At 36.5% G+C, this 15,049-nt stretch overlaps 1 protein-coding gene across 2 annotated transcripts in view; it reads left to right on the forward strand.

Moving 5' to 3' along the window:
* Positions 1 to 15,049, forward strand: part of pde8b (phosphodiesterase 8B) — a 71,380-nt gene that overhangs the window by 12,555 nt on the left and 43,776 nt on the right. For both annotated transcript variants that reach the window (XM_042508962.1, XM_042508963.1), the window contains exon 2: positions 7,917 to 7,973. In XM_042508962.1, coding sequence (XP_042364896.1) covers positions 7,917 to 7,973 — 57 coding nt within the window. The remainder of the gene's footprint in view (positions 1 to 7,916; positions 7,974 to 15,049) is intronic.

Raw genomic sequence — 15,049 nt, forward strand, 5'->3', positions numbered from 1 at the left:
CAATAACATTCCTCTGCGGTTCAGATACAGACTCAAGTGACCTAATGCATATGATGAGAGGGCTTTTCCCCGCAATGAATGCCACAATCACGTCATGCTGTATCATTTTTTTTTAAAAACAGTCTCACAGTAAGAGCCACACACAAGGTCGAGCCTAGATGAGAACTACACCCCTCTTTGCCACTTAACTCAAAAATGATTAGGCATTGGCCTGTGAGTGTAAACAGCTCTTTCTGTTCTCCGGCTGTGATGTAAACTCGCTTGTCATTTTTATAATCCGACATCATTGTAAACACTGAAAACATCTTCAAAAGAACACTTGAAACATAGCGTAACTTTGTTAAGTTTAGGGGCATTATGGTGATAAACAGCCATGAAATGGTGGAGAAGGCCTCCAAAATGAACATTTAACCTGAGTCCCTAATGTGTATACAGTGTATGCATGGGCACGATGTACACTATAAAATCTGACAAGTTGATTTTACTTAAATTAATCTTGGAAACCAATGCAAAAAGGAAAATAAATATAACTATGAATCTAAATGTAAGTTTAGTTTATATCTGATTGATAAGTTTACTGGAAATGTAGCTGTATTACTGTACTTGAACGACAAGTGAAACACCTTATTCTTGTGTTAGCAGCTTCAGTAAACCAAGTTAGCCTGGCCTAACTTCTGTTTTCTTAAGAATATACAAATATGACTGACTAGTATGCAACTGGCAGCATACAGATAAATAGCAGAGTATACTTGGATTAGGTTACTGAAGTTGCTAACACTTGAGATTGATTTAATTAAACTTGTCATTTCTAAGTTGCATCAACTTTTATATTCACTTTATTTTCCCTCCATAAATGACTCCAATCAAATGGTGTGATAGTTCAAAAAATGTGTTTTTTTTATCTAATTCTAAAAAAAGGAAACATATATATAAACATATATATATATATATATATATATATATATATATATATATATATATATAATATATATATTATATATATTTTTTTGTATTTATATTTTTTTTTTTTTCAAGAGTAATATTTCTCTAAAAGCCAGGGACAGAAAAATGGATGTTTCTATAGAATGAGCCAATGAGCCACATACATCTGACTTTCACTACCAATGTACAGCAGCTCATCTGGATTTGTTATGCTGTATAGTTAGAGACTGTTGCTGTAGTTTTTGTTTAGCTCGTTTTTAGTTGAGTGTTGCTGTAATAGTGTGATTTTCTATTGGGAATCATAAACTACTCCATCTTCTATGCATGTTTTACATAAATATACAATTTCCAAATTTACAACAGTTAACCACAAGTGCTGTTCATCAATAAATAGATGAAACATTGCATAAATAACATATATAAACAGGTCATAAAAGGCTGTTTACAAAAATCATCTCAAACATTTATTTGCAATACTTTCTGTCTTTCTTTATTCTCTTTTCAACAACTTTCTACAAACTTTTATTCATTTTTTTCTCCACTTTCTGTCCTGTAGATTTTTGCCGTCTCCTCGGCTCTGTCTTGGTTTTGTTAAATTTTTAGACTTAAGCGTACTGCACAAGCAAATTCCAGCCTTTCTCCTCCTTCTCCACCTCCAACCACCTTGCTTCTACCATTCATCTTAACTCTGAGGCTCTTGTCTGTGTACTACTAAATCTCCCTTCACCTGTTTCCCCTTCCTGTCTTGCCATGAGGATTTTGTCGCCTACTCTAAGAGACTAAGAGATGGTGTCTTGTGACAACTTCACCCAACACTCCCTCCATCATAGTCCAAACTGTTCTCCTAGCAGACATTACTCTTGTTCCCATATTCACTGTCTTCCTTCCTGTTCTGGTTCACATCTGACTGCATCGTCCCAAAGTAAAACACAGTTACTCCTCTCATGAATCCGGACGTTATCCCCTAATCTTTGTTTGCCCGTGCTTAGTTTAGACGCAAATGGCCCTACTAAAAACGGAAAAGTATTTCCTTTGCATTTTTAAACAAGTCTCCGTTGATGTGATATCATTGCGAGAGCTTATATTGCGTACACAGATCCTCAAAAACAACTAAAAATGCTATAGCATGCATGCCAGGCCAGTAGTTGGCGGTGCACCTTTCTAATGGTGAGAATAACACCATGCATGCACAGAGTGCAGCTGTAATGTCATCGTTCTCACACGATTGTCAGTTTACATGGCAACAGACGGGGTTGCATTTTCAAAAGATTAAACTCTGGAACCCAGTTTCGTGTGAGTAAAAGGCAACACTGAAACAAAAGTTTCACGTTTCATGAAGGAACCTTTGATTTGTAAACGGCCCCTCATTCCCTTCAGGCTTTTTATCTTAGAAAGTTTGGTATACACTGTACGTTTTTGGGCTGTCCTAGATGGAAGAAAAGAAACGTGTTGATGTCTTTGGTTGTGGCTCTAAAGCAGTGGTCCTACGCTGCAGAGGGAGAGAGGTTCAAGCATGGCCGCTGTCATGATCGTGCAATCAAAGACAGTTTGTGATAAAATTCTGACAGTTTCAGAAATTTGGGATGAGCATCTCACTGTATGACTGATGTTACTACCTACTAAGCAACCAATAGAAATGCAGCATAAGATGATGCACTGATCAGCGCAACACTGCTAAATGCTAGTAGATGCTTATACTTATTTTGAGGTCTTGTTGCAAAATTGGTGCACCAAGTTGGCCTCTTTTTACAGTGTCCAATGGTCAACACACATAAATGCCACTATAGCAAGGGCTCCACTTGTTTTTTACATTTTGTTTTCACCACTACAGCTGCATAGATGAGTAACGCACGCCGACATTTTGCTCGTCAATGGTCGTAGCCTGTGATTCAGTAGGTGATGCCATTGTACAGTCTGCATACATCGAACTTGATGTTGTACCAAAGTTTATTAGATCCATGTAGCAGAATGTAGCTGCACTAAACTTCTAAGATTCCAAAGGTTTTTTTTGTCTTCAACTGTGCTGTTGGCTACGCTGAGTCAGATTTGAGTTGGTTTGAGTTTACAGTTTAAATGCAGCAATCTTCGGAGTTGGGCCAAAGCACCCCACCACCAGAAAACATTTTATAGTGACGTCAGCTGTGTTTTGTCATCATTCAGTGGCAATTCTAGATCCATTTCTTTATCACATCTCTGTTTTTCAACCAGATTATTGGACTATTCCGATATTTGTTTGCAGGGTAGGTATTTGCTTTTGACTTAAGAATATTCTTTTTTCGAAATCTTGGATTAGCATTTCATTTTTTTCCACAGAATTAGATCCTATTGGTGGTGATAGCTGACCAGAGCCAGGGGTCTGACTCTGGTCAGATCAGCAGACTTTCTGTTGCTGCCTTTACACAAGTTAGACGCTGCCTCCAGAGCTCCTCTCCTCAAGGAAATTACTCGGTTCAACGCCTGCCTGATTAGCAAGAGTTAAAACAGCAGCAGCGGCTAAGATCCAACAATGAGCCAAAACTTGGACTATCTGCTGTTGATTAGTACAAAAAAATGCCTGAAACTCCAAGTTGACAGCTATTGCACAGTACAGTAGTAAAAGGCACTAAAGAGGGTCCTGCTTTTAAACGTCAGTGTCTCATGACAAGCATTAGTTAATGACACACCTTTAAGCAAGAAGCCCTGTTGTATGAAGATGCAAATCCATGTTGCGTCAGGCTGACGCGCCAAGTTAAACCAGGCTAGCACATGTGTTTTGAAAAGGGCTATTGATGGACCTGTGGTTCAACACTGCCTTGGGTCATCTCTTCCTTGATTGACCTCATTTTTCTCTGAAACATAATTCACTGTGAATGCTGACATCATCAAAATGACTCCAGCTCAGACTTCCAAGAATCTCTTTGAACTTCGGAGACAAAGAACTTTGATATGAGGCCCACATGACTGTGATGACACAATGTTCGAAGTCCACTATCGGCAAAAAAGTAGTAAAGATTGATGTACACTATCCTGCGGCTTGTTGTATGTTTGTATGGATAGATGAGTGAACAGATGCACATGATACTTTTGTTTATCCCCGTATCACAGCAGCTGTACAGAAACCAATCACATGGTAGAAAATCTGTGCAAAAACAAATGTCAAAAACAGGTACTATAGTTAAAGAAGAATGTATGTCATGTAAAGCAAATGTGCATATGTACAAGTGTGCAAAATTCTATAAAGCCTCTCCTGTTCAGGGCTTCATGAGCAACTTAACCCTTTGAAAACCTGGATCACCATCACTTTTATGTACTCCATTCAGATGCCTTTCACATATATTTACACTTTTGAGCCTTAGCCAAATGATTTGTAAAAACATGGGGAAAAAGGTCATAAGCGACTTGGCAAGAAATGTCTTACAAATTGCTAAAATTAGAAAAGATCCTTATCCAAGTTCAGTTTTACTATGACATCACAATGTTCTGCAAAAACACTTCACCGGCCATTACTCAGCATCCTAACTCAGGAACAGAAACATTTGGTCAGATACTGAATTGGTGATGCTAATTTTGGGTGTCCACCTTGAAACTGCACTGATTTTATAGTTCTTTTAGCAACATTCATAACCTATTTGAAGCAATGCCAGCTGTCATGGTTACGTATTAGTCGGGGCAGACATGGATGTAAACTGTAACTGCAGCTTGACTGGCTCTCAAGGCTGTTTTTTTCTGAACTTCACATCCAGCAGTCCTCACTTTGCAACTGCTCTTTAAGTCTAAAAATGCGAATGTTTGATATATAACACCCCAGACAATATGTATATCCAGCGCGAGTGTGTCTGTGTGTGTGTCTCTGCGTGCAAGTAAGGGTATTTGGTGTTGTGTGTCGAGGAGCTAAACAAAGTATGGACTAATATTATTCTGTGCTTACTGCTTACCAGCAGTGTTTTATGTGTCAACAGATTCCTTTAACCCTTGTAAGTAGTAATTGGCTTTAGGAATTACTTTTAAAAAAATAGTAAGAAATTAGTAAAACAGAATTTTAAAAAAAATATCTAAAAATTAGCACAGAAAAGGAAAAAATAAAGTTAAAAACAAAAATGTAAATGACCATAAAAATGCTGTAAAAAGTTACAAAAATTCTTTAATGTAATTTTAAATATGAAATGATGATAATCATAAATGTAGTTTTCACTAGATTTTAACCTAAAACTCTAAGGAGAAAAAAAAACAGAAAAAACTTCCGCAAAAATCTGGAAATGACCTGAAAAAGTGCTGACAAAATAAAGATAATTTTTTAAATACTTTTAATTATTTAAAAAATGTTAATTATATATATTTTTTTCATTTTTCCCTAGATTTAAGAAATAATCATTTTCACTGCCACACTTCATATCAGATTACATGTCAGTATATTCAGTCATGGTGAGTGCAGTGCAGTTTTGCATAAAATCATATTCTCAACACTAATGCTCACAAATGCTGCACATTTCTTGTTATTATATTACGCTACTGAAGTAATGTAAAGGCCTGTTACTCAAAATGAAGCTTTTTCTTCAAGAGTAGCACCCAAAAGCTCTTGATAACGTTAGTGGTTGGTTGGTGGCTGGTTGAGACTGGATGTGGGTGTGTGTGTGTCCACCTCTAAGCCTAATTACAACTGACAAATAATACTGGTGTGTAGTTGAGTCACAACTCGTGTCGACCTCACCGCTTTAGTCACACTGAGTAACTGAGAAGAGCTTGTGCGTAGCATTCGTTATCATGGATCTGGCGCCTTATGTAGAATTAGCAGAAATCCCCCTTCGCCTTTTTTCTTTATCTCTGCTCTTTGTTTTTGGGACACGCCATAGCTTGAAAGAGACCTTAAAGGAATACATCACCTACTAAATGACCATGATAATATTAATTACACACACCATGCTATGCTGAACGTGTGAAAGAAAACGTTGCTTTTCTCACGTCTCCACAGTGAATGAAGAATTCAAAAACACATACATTTTTGGATGAACTAAGGTAATAGGGGTCCACGTTTAACAACAGCAAAAATCTATCAAAACATCTGTTTCCAAACTCTCATACATCTCATGTCCAGTTGTATGGTCAGTACTCCCCAAACAGACAGTTCTTGCCAGAAACTGCACTAAATTGTAACTTAACAAAACTCTCTTCAAAGCCAGACTCCATTGACAAAAACAATGATTTTAGCTCCCTGATTACAGGAGCTGCTAGTTTACTGCTGCTTCAATCAGTTAGTTAGTCAGTGTTGCTGTGTGACTCTGGTGTTAGTTCAGTTTAAACAAAGTCACACAATAACACAAACAAGCTTACCTATTGAGGCAGCGGTGGATCAGCAGCTCCTGTGTTCAGTGAGGTAAAATTACTGTTGTTTTTAATGGAGTCAGGTTTTGAAGAGAGGAGGCATAGATTCCACTTTTAGTTCTTTTCCGCCTCAGAAAGGGCTGTCTTTTTTAGGAAGAGACTTGGATTATACTGCATGAGCTGAGGGTTTGTAAATAAATTCATGATATAGTTTTGCTGTTGATAACCCTTTGAAACCTGAGTAAATTGGTTTGAGTTCTTTAAAAACATGGGGAGAACAAGCAACTTAACAAGACATGGCACAAAAATTGGCAAAAATTACAAGAAAATGACCTAAAAATAAGCAAAAAAATGATAACTCAAAATCAAACAAGAAAATAACCTGGGAAGGGCTGAAATTCAAACATATATGTATATGCATTTCTTAATATATTGTATAAGATTTCTGTAACATAATTTTAAATATAAAAAGAAATATAATTTTCCAGACTATTCTACCCTTTCCCCCTTTTTTGATCATTTGTGATTTGTGATAGTAATTTTTAGGCAATTTCTTGCAATTTGTGGGACATTTCTTATCAAGTTTTATTTTGCTTTTTCCCTCCATGTTTTTGAAAGAAATAAAACTAAGTTGTTCAGGTTTCAAAGGATCAAATAGCTTGTGAAAGCCTTAAAAGCGCACCCGTATGACTTAATTTCAACAATTTTCTCCCTTTATTGGAGTCGTCCTTCTCCAAAGGCATGTGAGAAAAACAAAGATTTCTTCTTGTATTCAAGGTAACATGGGCTGAGTAATTGCCTTTTTGGGGAGGGTAAAGAATTCTTTCAACCTGGTGCATCTCGCTGTGGATTAGGAGTATGTGTTTACCAACACGTTAGCGGCAAAAACCACATATTCTCACAAATTTTAAAAGAAAGATGAGTCACAAACAGAACATGCTCAGAAATAACCATCAGGTAGATGGTTAATTCCTGGGCATGACACACAAAGCTAAAGTGGCCTCGACTATATGTGTGTGTGTGTGTGTGTATTGTGTGTGTGTGTGTGTGTGTGTGTGTGTGTGTGTGTGTGTGTGTAGTTGTGGTATAAGCATGTGTGTGCACGCATATGCTCAAAGCATGCACATGTAGCCGAGTTGCTTACTCACACCAGAAATGACGCATGGGGTTAAGAGGCCTGCTGAAGCTGCCCAGACGGGCTGCGAAAACACACACATATATACAGCTCAGTGTGTGATGCTCCTGCAGGAGGATTATGCAAGTAAACCTGTGAGTTCAATCTGCGGCTGGCTGCTAATACCTTCTAAAGAGGTTTGCAGTGGACAGCTCCATTCTGGGCGGCTAATACTGCATGTAAATACCCTCGACTACAGAGAGGCGATCTCTGAACCCATAGTAAAGACGCCAGATATTTGTTGTTTTAGCAGGCTGCTGCTGTTTTGCAAGGAAATACTTTTCTCATTGCTGAATGGACTCTTAAAAGTGAAAGAGGAAGATTAAAAGTGTTGAAGTGCAACAGGGTTAGCCAGGTTGGGCAAGAAAAACTATGCAAATATGCTTCTGGACATGAATGGTAAAATGGTAAGAAGTGTTCACAGATTGTTTTGGTTTTAGCTTTGTGTGTTGTATGTGTTTGGTTTGTGACAGTGACATTTCGTCTTTTGTGACCCCTGCAGGTTTCAGCTACAGAAGAATGTGTGGGACCTATGAGACTGACTCAAGAGCCCATTCAGGTATGAAACAGATTTTTATCATATTATTTTGTGATGGTTTAGGGACCCAATGTTCAAATGCAAGAAGCCAGTTAGAACATTTTATTTACATAGTTTTTGTTTTTTTTTTGATAGGGACAATGCGAATTAACGTAGTACAACTTCAGCCTGTTACAAACAAGCTTTAGTAATCGATGTTTCACATATAGAGATTATAGCTATTTCTAGTATCCAACTCCTGTCCCTAGTTAAGCTTTTAGTAAAGGAAAAAAAAGGTATTAAGGTTACATACAATAATGTGCGTACAATAACAAGATTACATCGAATTTCAATATGCAGTTACAGTAAAACAAAACAAAAGAGAAAAAGACACAAATGTCAATGTTACATCATTCAACTGAAAGACTTAAACTAGTTAAAAAAGCTCACATCTCTGATTTTGCTTCAGCCAGTCTTTAACACTTTGGTTAAAACGTTTTCTTTTTTAAAACTTTTAGTATCTTGTGATTTTATTTTGGTTGGTAGTGTGTTCCACATTTTAGAGCCTTTCATGCAAACAACTGACTGTCCGGAGGAGGTCTTATGTCATGCGATTTTACAATTGCAGCTTGCTGTGCCTCTGATCTTCCTACCACTGTTTTGCCTGATAATACATTTGCATAACATATCCGGTGCTAAATTTTAAATGCATTTAAAAATCAGTTTGAGGGATGAAAATTGAAATATATATATATCAAAACTGAACAAATTGCACTGTAAATAGGATCATGTATCTACTTGCAGTAACTTGATAATTCATCTTCAAATATCTTGGTCTGTTTGACCAAAAGTACAAAAATACCAAAATATTAACTTCATAATGATTTAAGACAAATAAAAGTAGCAAATTAAGTAAATTGAGATTCTGGAATCAAAGAATATGTGTCATTTTTAAGCAAAAATTGTGGGGGAAAAAAGCAAAGCAAAAATTAATTTATCATCATTTTTGATCATTATTCTGCTAATAGCTTAACCAATTTTATTAGCTCCACACAAACGATAATGATTTGGTTATTTCCCCAGTGTTTGCCAAATGATATCATTTTTCTTTCAAATATTGTTGATATTTGGTACTGTATTCTTTTTTTTTTTTTGCTTTGTTTAGTTCAGTAGACAAATAGCACTCAAGACACAACTATGAGAATAGGAACATTTTAGCAATACGACTGTCTTAAACTCAAATGTCGGAGAAAGTGTAGGACAAAAGAAGGAAGCAAATGTAGGAGAAAGCATTCATTTTACAGTTTTTGTTAATACAAAATGTGTCATTTAAACTTAAGAGAGATCATCAGTAAGACTGGTAATACTCTGATGCTGTGCTCGGGTTACATTGAGATTTTCTGTAAATATGATCTTTCTACTGGGAAAACCAGTCACATCAGCTTCCTAGTTGTAGCTGGATTTGAAGTATGTTAGAAATGGTTTTGCTAACCTAAATATCTTCCACCTGCCATCGTGCATTGCAGGAGAATGTTTACATAAACTGAGAGTATAATCTTAAAGGATAGGGTCATAATTTTTCTGTCTTAAAACAAAAGTCAGGTGTCCATATAAACATTGTAACAGGTTGTGCTCACACTGGCCATCAAGAGATCCCTGAATAATGTGATTCTAATGTTTATGATGTGGGCCAAAATTAGACATCTGCCAGGCTGCAGACTTTTGTTCAAGAACAACAAAACTGGGATTTTTTAGGGAGACATTGCAGCATTTTCAGCCATGGTTGTGACAGCATAGCAGATGTTTTTTGCCCAAACAGGATATTTTCCTTACAGTAACAAAGTGGGTTTTGTGTCTAAACATAACCACATGTCGACCGCGGTGTTGTTGAAACATAAAGAAATGTTAAGTTTCACCATATTGCTAAATAACTGGTTCTCAACCTGGAAGTCCTGACCCTGGAAGTCAGGAGGGGTTTGTGAGGCCTCCTTGCTTTTAATGGGTGCAAGAAAACCTTGACAAAAAAGCAGTAGCCTTATCTCAGTATTTTATTCATTTCTGTGGAGAATGCTAAATGAAATTACAACTATCTTTTAAATTTTAAAAAATAGGGGTTTTTTTTCTTAATTTTTTGATTGTTTTGATTTAAAGTTTTGATTTTTTTTCTTTAAAAAAATTGGTCATTTTAAAAGAAAAGGTTTTGGGGAAATTTTTTTTCTTTAGAAATTGTGGACGATTTTTTAAAAGAAACATATTTTTTTTTCTTTTTTTTTTCTTTGGCTATTCAAAACAAAGGATTTAGCTGTTTTTTTTTCTATTAAATTTTTTTTTGACAGTATGCCTTCCAAATCCAAGGGGCCGTCAAGTTTGAAAGACATGTTGCCTTTAAAAATCAGACCATTTATCATAGCCAGAGACTGTAAAAACAGAAAATTTATTTTTTCTTTAAACATTTTTTGATAATATGCCTTCCAAAACCCGTGGGGCCACAGGCATGATTTGTTTTTGGGGGGTTTTTTTAAATCCTGAAAAATCACACCATTTAACTGTAAAAACAGAAATAATCATCCTTGAACACATCATGTCTCATCATACAGGTTTATAAAACAAAATTCCATAACTTTTCCAAAACTTTCTGAGTATATTTAGTTATCCAAATTATTTCCAGGCCTGGAAATTGCTATTTGCAAATTCTATCCCCAGGTTTTTCATGCCTGTATGAACCCTGCAGTTAAACTAAAGATGGATCTGGAGCTTCCCAACACTGGAATCCACAGTATTCCACTGTATGACTTATTTGCTGAGATGAGCTAGTTGAACACTCTGGGCTTTGAGAGGGTGTCTGATTTATTGCCTACAGACACCCTGTCCGTACCCTGTCGTATCAGTCCTGCTGGGATCTCATGTTCCCCCTCAAGAACTCTGGAATATTGCAAGGTTAGGCCGGGCTGAGTCAGGGATTGTCCATGCTCATCCTGTGCTGGGGGATTAGGCCATGTGCTAGTCAGATTTATCCTTATGTAACAACGAAACTCTGGAGGTTACCAGCTGGTTGAGATGCAGGTAAAACACTTCGCTCTGCCAGCTCCGACCTCCAGAATTAGCTTCTTTTATGAGGCGATTTGATTTAATTTGCTCGTGTTTGAGCAATCTCCAGGGCTTTCTGCTCAGTTCCTGCTCCAGCGTGATGATGTGAGAGGCCAAGCATGCCACTCATGTTCACGCCGAGCTACAGTATCCTGCTCTACCCCTTAGCCCTCGTCCTCCTCCTTATTCACCCCCCCCCTGCCAAAAACTATCGCTCAAGGAATCTGTGGCAGCGTACAGGCAGGTGGAGGGACCACAGGCTTTATTAAAAAGCCTCCCCGGACCTTGTGCTATGCCCCATAAAACCCTTAAAGTGCTCTCTTAAAGTTCTGCTGGATCCGTGACCCGACCCGGCCCTCTCCCGCTTCACTCCTTCCCCTGGAGATGAAAAGAGGGAGATAAAATGCTCTGCAGGAGAGGGTTATATATAGAGTTTTCCTTGACATTTACTGTTGCCGCCTCACAGCCCTGGAGAGTTTCAGGCTCTGCAGATACCTCCTCATCCAGCTAATCTCATGATTCATGTCTTTCACTCATTACACACATACAGTAACACACGTTATATTTCACATGCATGTAGCTGTGGTGTTTATCTTGTTGATAAATCCTTTTTCTTATCCACAGTTTTTTCAGCAAGATGCTCAAACTATCTAGGAAAGTTATATGATCATGTTATTAAAGCTTAACCCTTTGACCTAAGCAACTGGCTTAAATTCTCTTTCAAAAACATGTACAGCAATAAGAACTTCACAAGAAGTTACCCCAAATTAGCAAAGAATTGATAAAAAAAAAATTTTTTTAAAAAGTTACAAGAAAGTTACCTGAAAAAAATAGCACAAAAAAGGGAAAAAAAGAAAGGAAAATTAAGTTTAAAAACAAACAAGGAAATGACCTAAAAAATGACTTTGATTCTTTAACATAATTTTACATGTGTAATGATGATAATCATAAATAACCATAGTTTTCCCTTGATTTTTACCTAAAAATGTAAAGGCAAAAAGAAGTAAATAAATAAGTAAAGGAATAAGGAAATGGCCTGGGGAAAAGTGCATATAAATGAAAATAATTCTTTAAAATAATTTTAAATATTTATTAATGACAACTATGAATATAGTTTTCTGAATCCTAGATAAATATAATAAAAATTAAGAAGAAAGAAATTTTTTTTTAAAAAAGGAAATGGCTTGGAAAAAAGTGCTTAAAATGCAAATGTAATTAACATTAGATATAATCAAATAATCATTTTTTAATAATTATTTTTCTAATATTTTTCTCTCTCTTTTTTCTGTCTTTTTTTAAACTTATTTTCAGTTCATTTTCTTGTCAGCTTTTACTAATTTCTTGCAATTTGCTGGACATCTCTTGCCAAGTTGTTTGTTGTCTTTTTAGATAAATTTTCAAAAGAAATCAAATCAATTAGCTTAAGCTTCAAAGGTTTTAACACTGTAAAAGCCGGCCGTAACACAAGAAAGTGATGTCGAGCAGGTTTCAAAGGGTTAAACTACTAGCAGTAAAAGTTAGCAAAGTAACTGAAAATTAAGTGGTGAAAAAAAAAATGAATTTACTTGTGCCAGTTGTGCCAGTTTGTGTTTTTCTTCCACTTCTTTCACACCAGTGACCACACTTATCTGACCTGTGTTTAACCCTTCAGTTCAAACCAAGCATCTGCCGCTTGATTTCTTCCAGATCCCAGAAGATCCCAGGCCCCAATGTCTCGCCACATTTTCATGTTTTTAAATTGTAGCTAGAAATGTTCCTGCTGCTATGGTACCATTTGTTTGTAGGCTGCAGCAACCAGTGACATAATCTGGGTTGTTTCTAGGTAAAACACTGAAAAATCCTGCGAGATTTCATGTCCCGTTAACTGTCCCCAACCCAACAACGAAGCGCTTTTTGTTCCTAAACCTACCATACTGTTGTCACACCATAAAATATTCAGACATTTTGAAGCTGATTGATTGCAAATTGGGAATTTTGCAGTTCCATCTGGCCACAACCCATATTTGTCTCGCTATAGTTGTTGCAAACCTGGTGATGTGTCATTCACATTAAAATAAGCCACAAAGGTTAGATGAATGTGAGTTTGAGCTTTTTGATTCATTAGTAATAAAAATATTCTAACGTTGAATGCTTGAGTCTTATCATCTCTATAAAAATGACTCAGATAGAATTTCTAGCAGAATGTGATAAATCCTTGAACACTAAATGTCCAAAATTACTGCAAAGATCTAAACTCAACTGAAATTAGGGGTGGATGTTAAAGGGTTAACAGCTTAAATGATATCTAAAATGCTTTATAGCCAGTATCTGCAAATACAGTATGTGTGTTTCATAACTCTAAGGCTTTTATAAAAGATTTTATCTTACAAGTTCATTCTTAACCTTACAAAAAATAACGTTAACTTGAGGTCCACTTACTGGCTTTTACAGAGGATTGTAACAGTGTTGCAGCTATCAACTGTTTTAATTAGCGATTAATCTGAGCATTATCTTCTCTTGATTAGTGGATCTCTGCATGAATATTGAAAAAGTCATGATAAAAAGTGATTTTTTTATTCAGTAAATTCCCAAACCCAAAAGTAACTTTGTTTGTTTGGGTTTTTAATGAGTTATTAAATCACTTTGAGTACATTAATTAAGCTTTTGGAAATTGTGATGGGAATTTTTTTTTTTTTTACAAAATTCTACAAAATGCTGATTAATTTTCTAATAGATTAATCAACTAATAATTTCTACTCTGGAAAAAGCCACTGCAGTAAATAAAGCTTGACCTAAATTATTTGTTTTTTTTAAACTTGACATGTTTTATCACATGCTTTAGCAAAGCACACAAAATGTATAAATCCTTTCTTAATTTTTTAAAGTAACGTTTTTGAACAGCAGGCGGTCTGATAGGTCCATCGGCTCAAAAACTGTTTGTGAAAAGACGCAAAATAATTCTGCAAAGTGTCGATCTCTTTCAGGTAAAATTCATACAAACAAACAGCAAAAACTGGAATCTACAGTCTTCAAATTAAGGTCAATAAGCTGATACTTTATAGTTGATCTGTATTTTATAGAAAATGCCCTGAAGGTATGTGATGCATAACTGCATCAAAGTGAAGATAGCGGCATCCCTGATGGACTGTCTGATACTCTCTGAATCTGTTACACTCCCACACAGATAAAGTGCTCAAAGCTAGTTAGCCCAATGACACCCCTCTGTGTTTGAGATGGCATCTGGTCTGGGTGTGCAAACATGGCGGATTAACCTCTGAACTCTGAAAATGTGAGTCAGCTCACAGCAGCAATCAGGGATCAGCGTCCGTGCCAGTGTGTACTGAACCGTGTTTTCATACAAACCATGAAGCCAATAAGTGACTGTGTTTGTGTAGTTAAACACACGGTACACGGACAGAGCTTTTATACTAATGTTTTCCTTCTTTCCTTCAATAATAAACAGAAATAAAACAATGCAATTCAGACACCAAATGTATTATCTGAAATAGTTTTGTCCCCAAAAGAATTACAGAAATTTCTATTTAGTCAGCATTTCCACAGTGTTTCATGATGGGGGAGAATATTGTTACTGAATCCCAAATATTCCTATTGCAAAGTTGTAGAAGAGCTTTGTTAACCCTTTGAAACCTGGATAGACGTCACTTTGCTTACTTACTTGTTTCTTTCTCAGTTCTTTGTTGTATCTTCCCAGGCTGCTCTTTGCCTTCTTCCTATGTTTTTGAAGGAAATCAAGCCAGTCTGCCCAGGTTTCAAAGGGTTAAAGTAACACATTTCCTGCTAATTCCAGCCTCTTATAGGCAACATTGTGCTCTTGACAGTGAAATAAGAACCTTTGCCTCTTCGAATCTGCACACATTTTGAGTCTAAGCTTCCAGTTTCTTCATCAGTCACTGATGATTTCTTCTATTGTTTTTCAGCTATTGCTCAGAGTGATCTTTGCCTCTTTCTGCCCTCTCACTTGTCAATCTGGCTGAACTGTTGGGCAGCATTCTGTTCTCCACATACAAAACAAACCCCTCACACAGAATAAC

Source organism: Plectropomus leopardus, chromosome 20 (assembly GCF_008729295.1).
Source record: "Plectropomus leopardus isolate mb chromosome 20, YSFRI_Pleo_2.0, whole genome shotgun sequence".
Lineage (NCBI taxonomy): Eukaryota > Metazoa > Chordata > Actinopteri > Perciformes > Serranidae > Plectropomus > Plectropomus leopardus.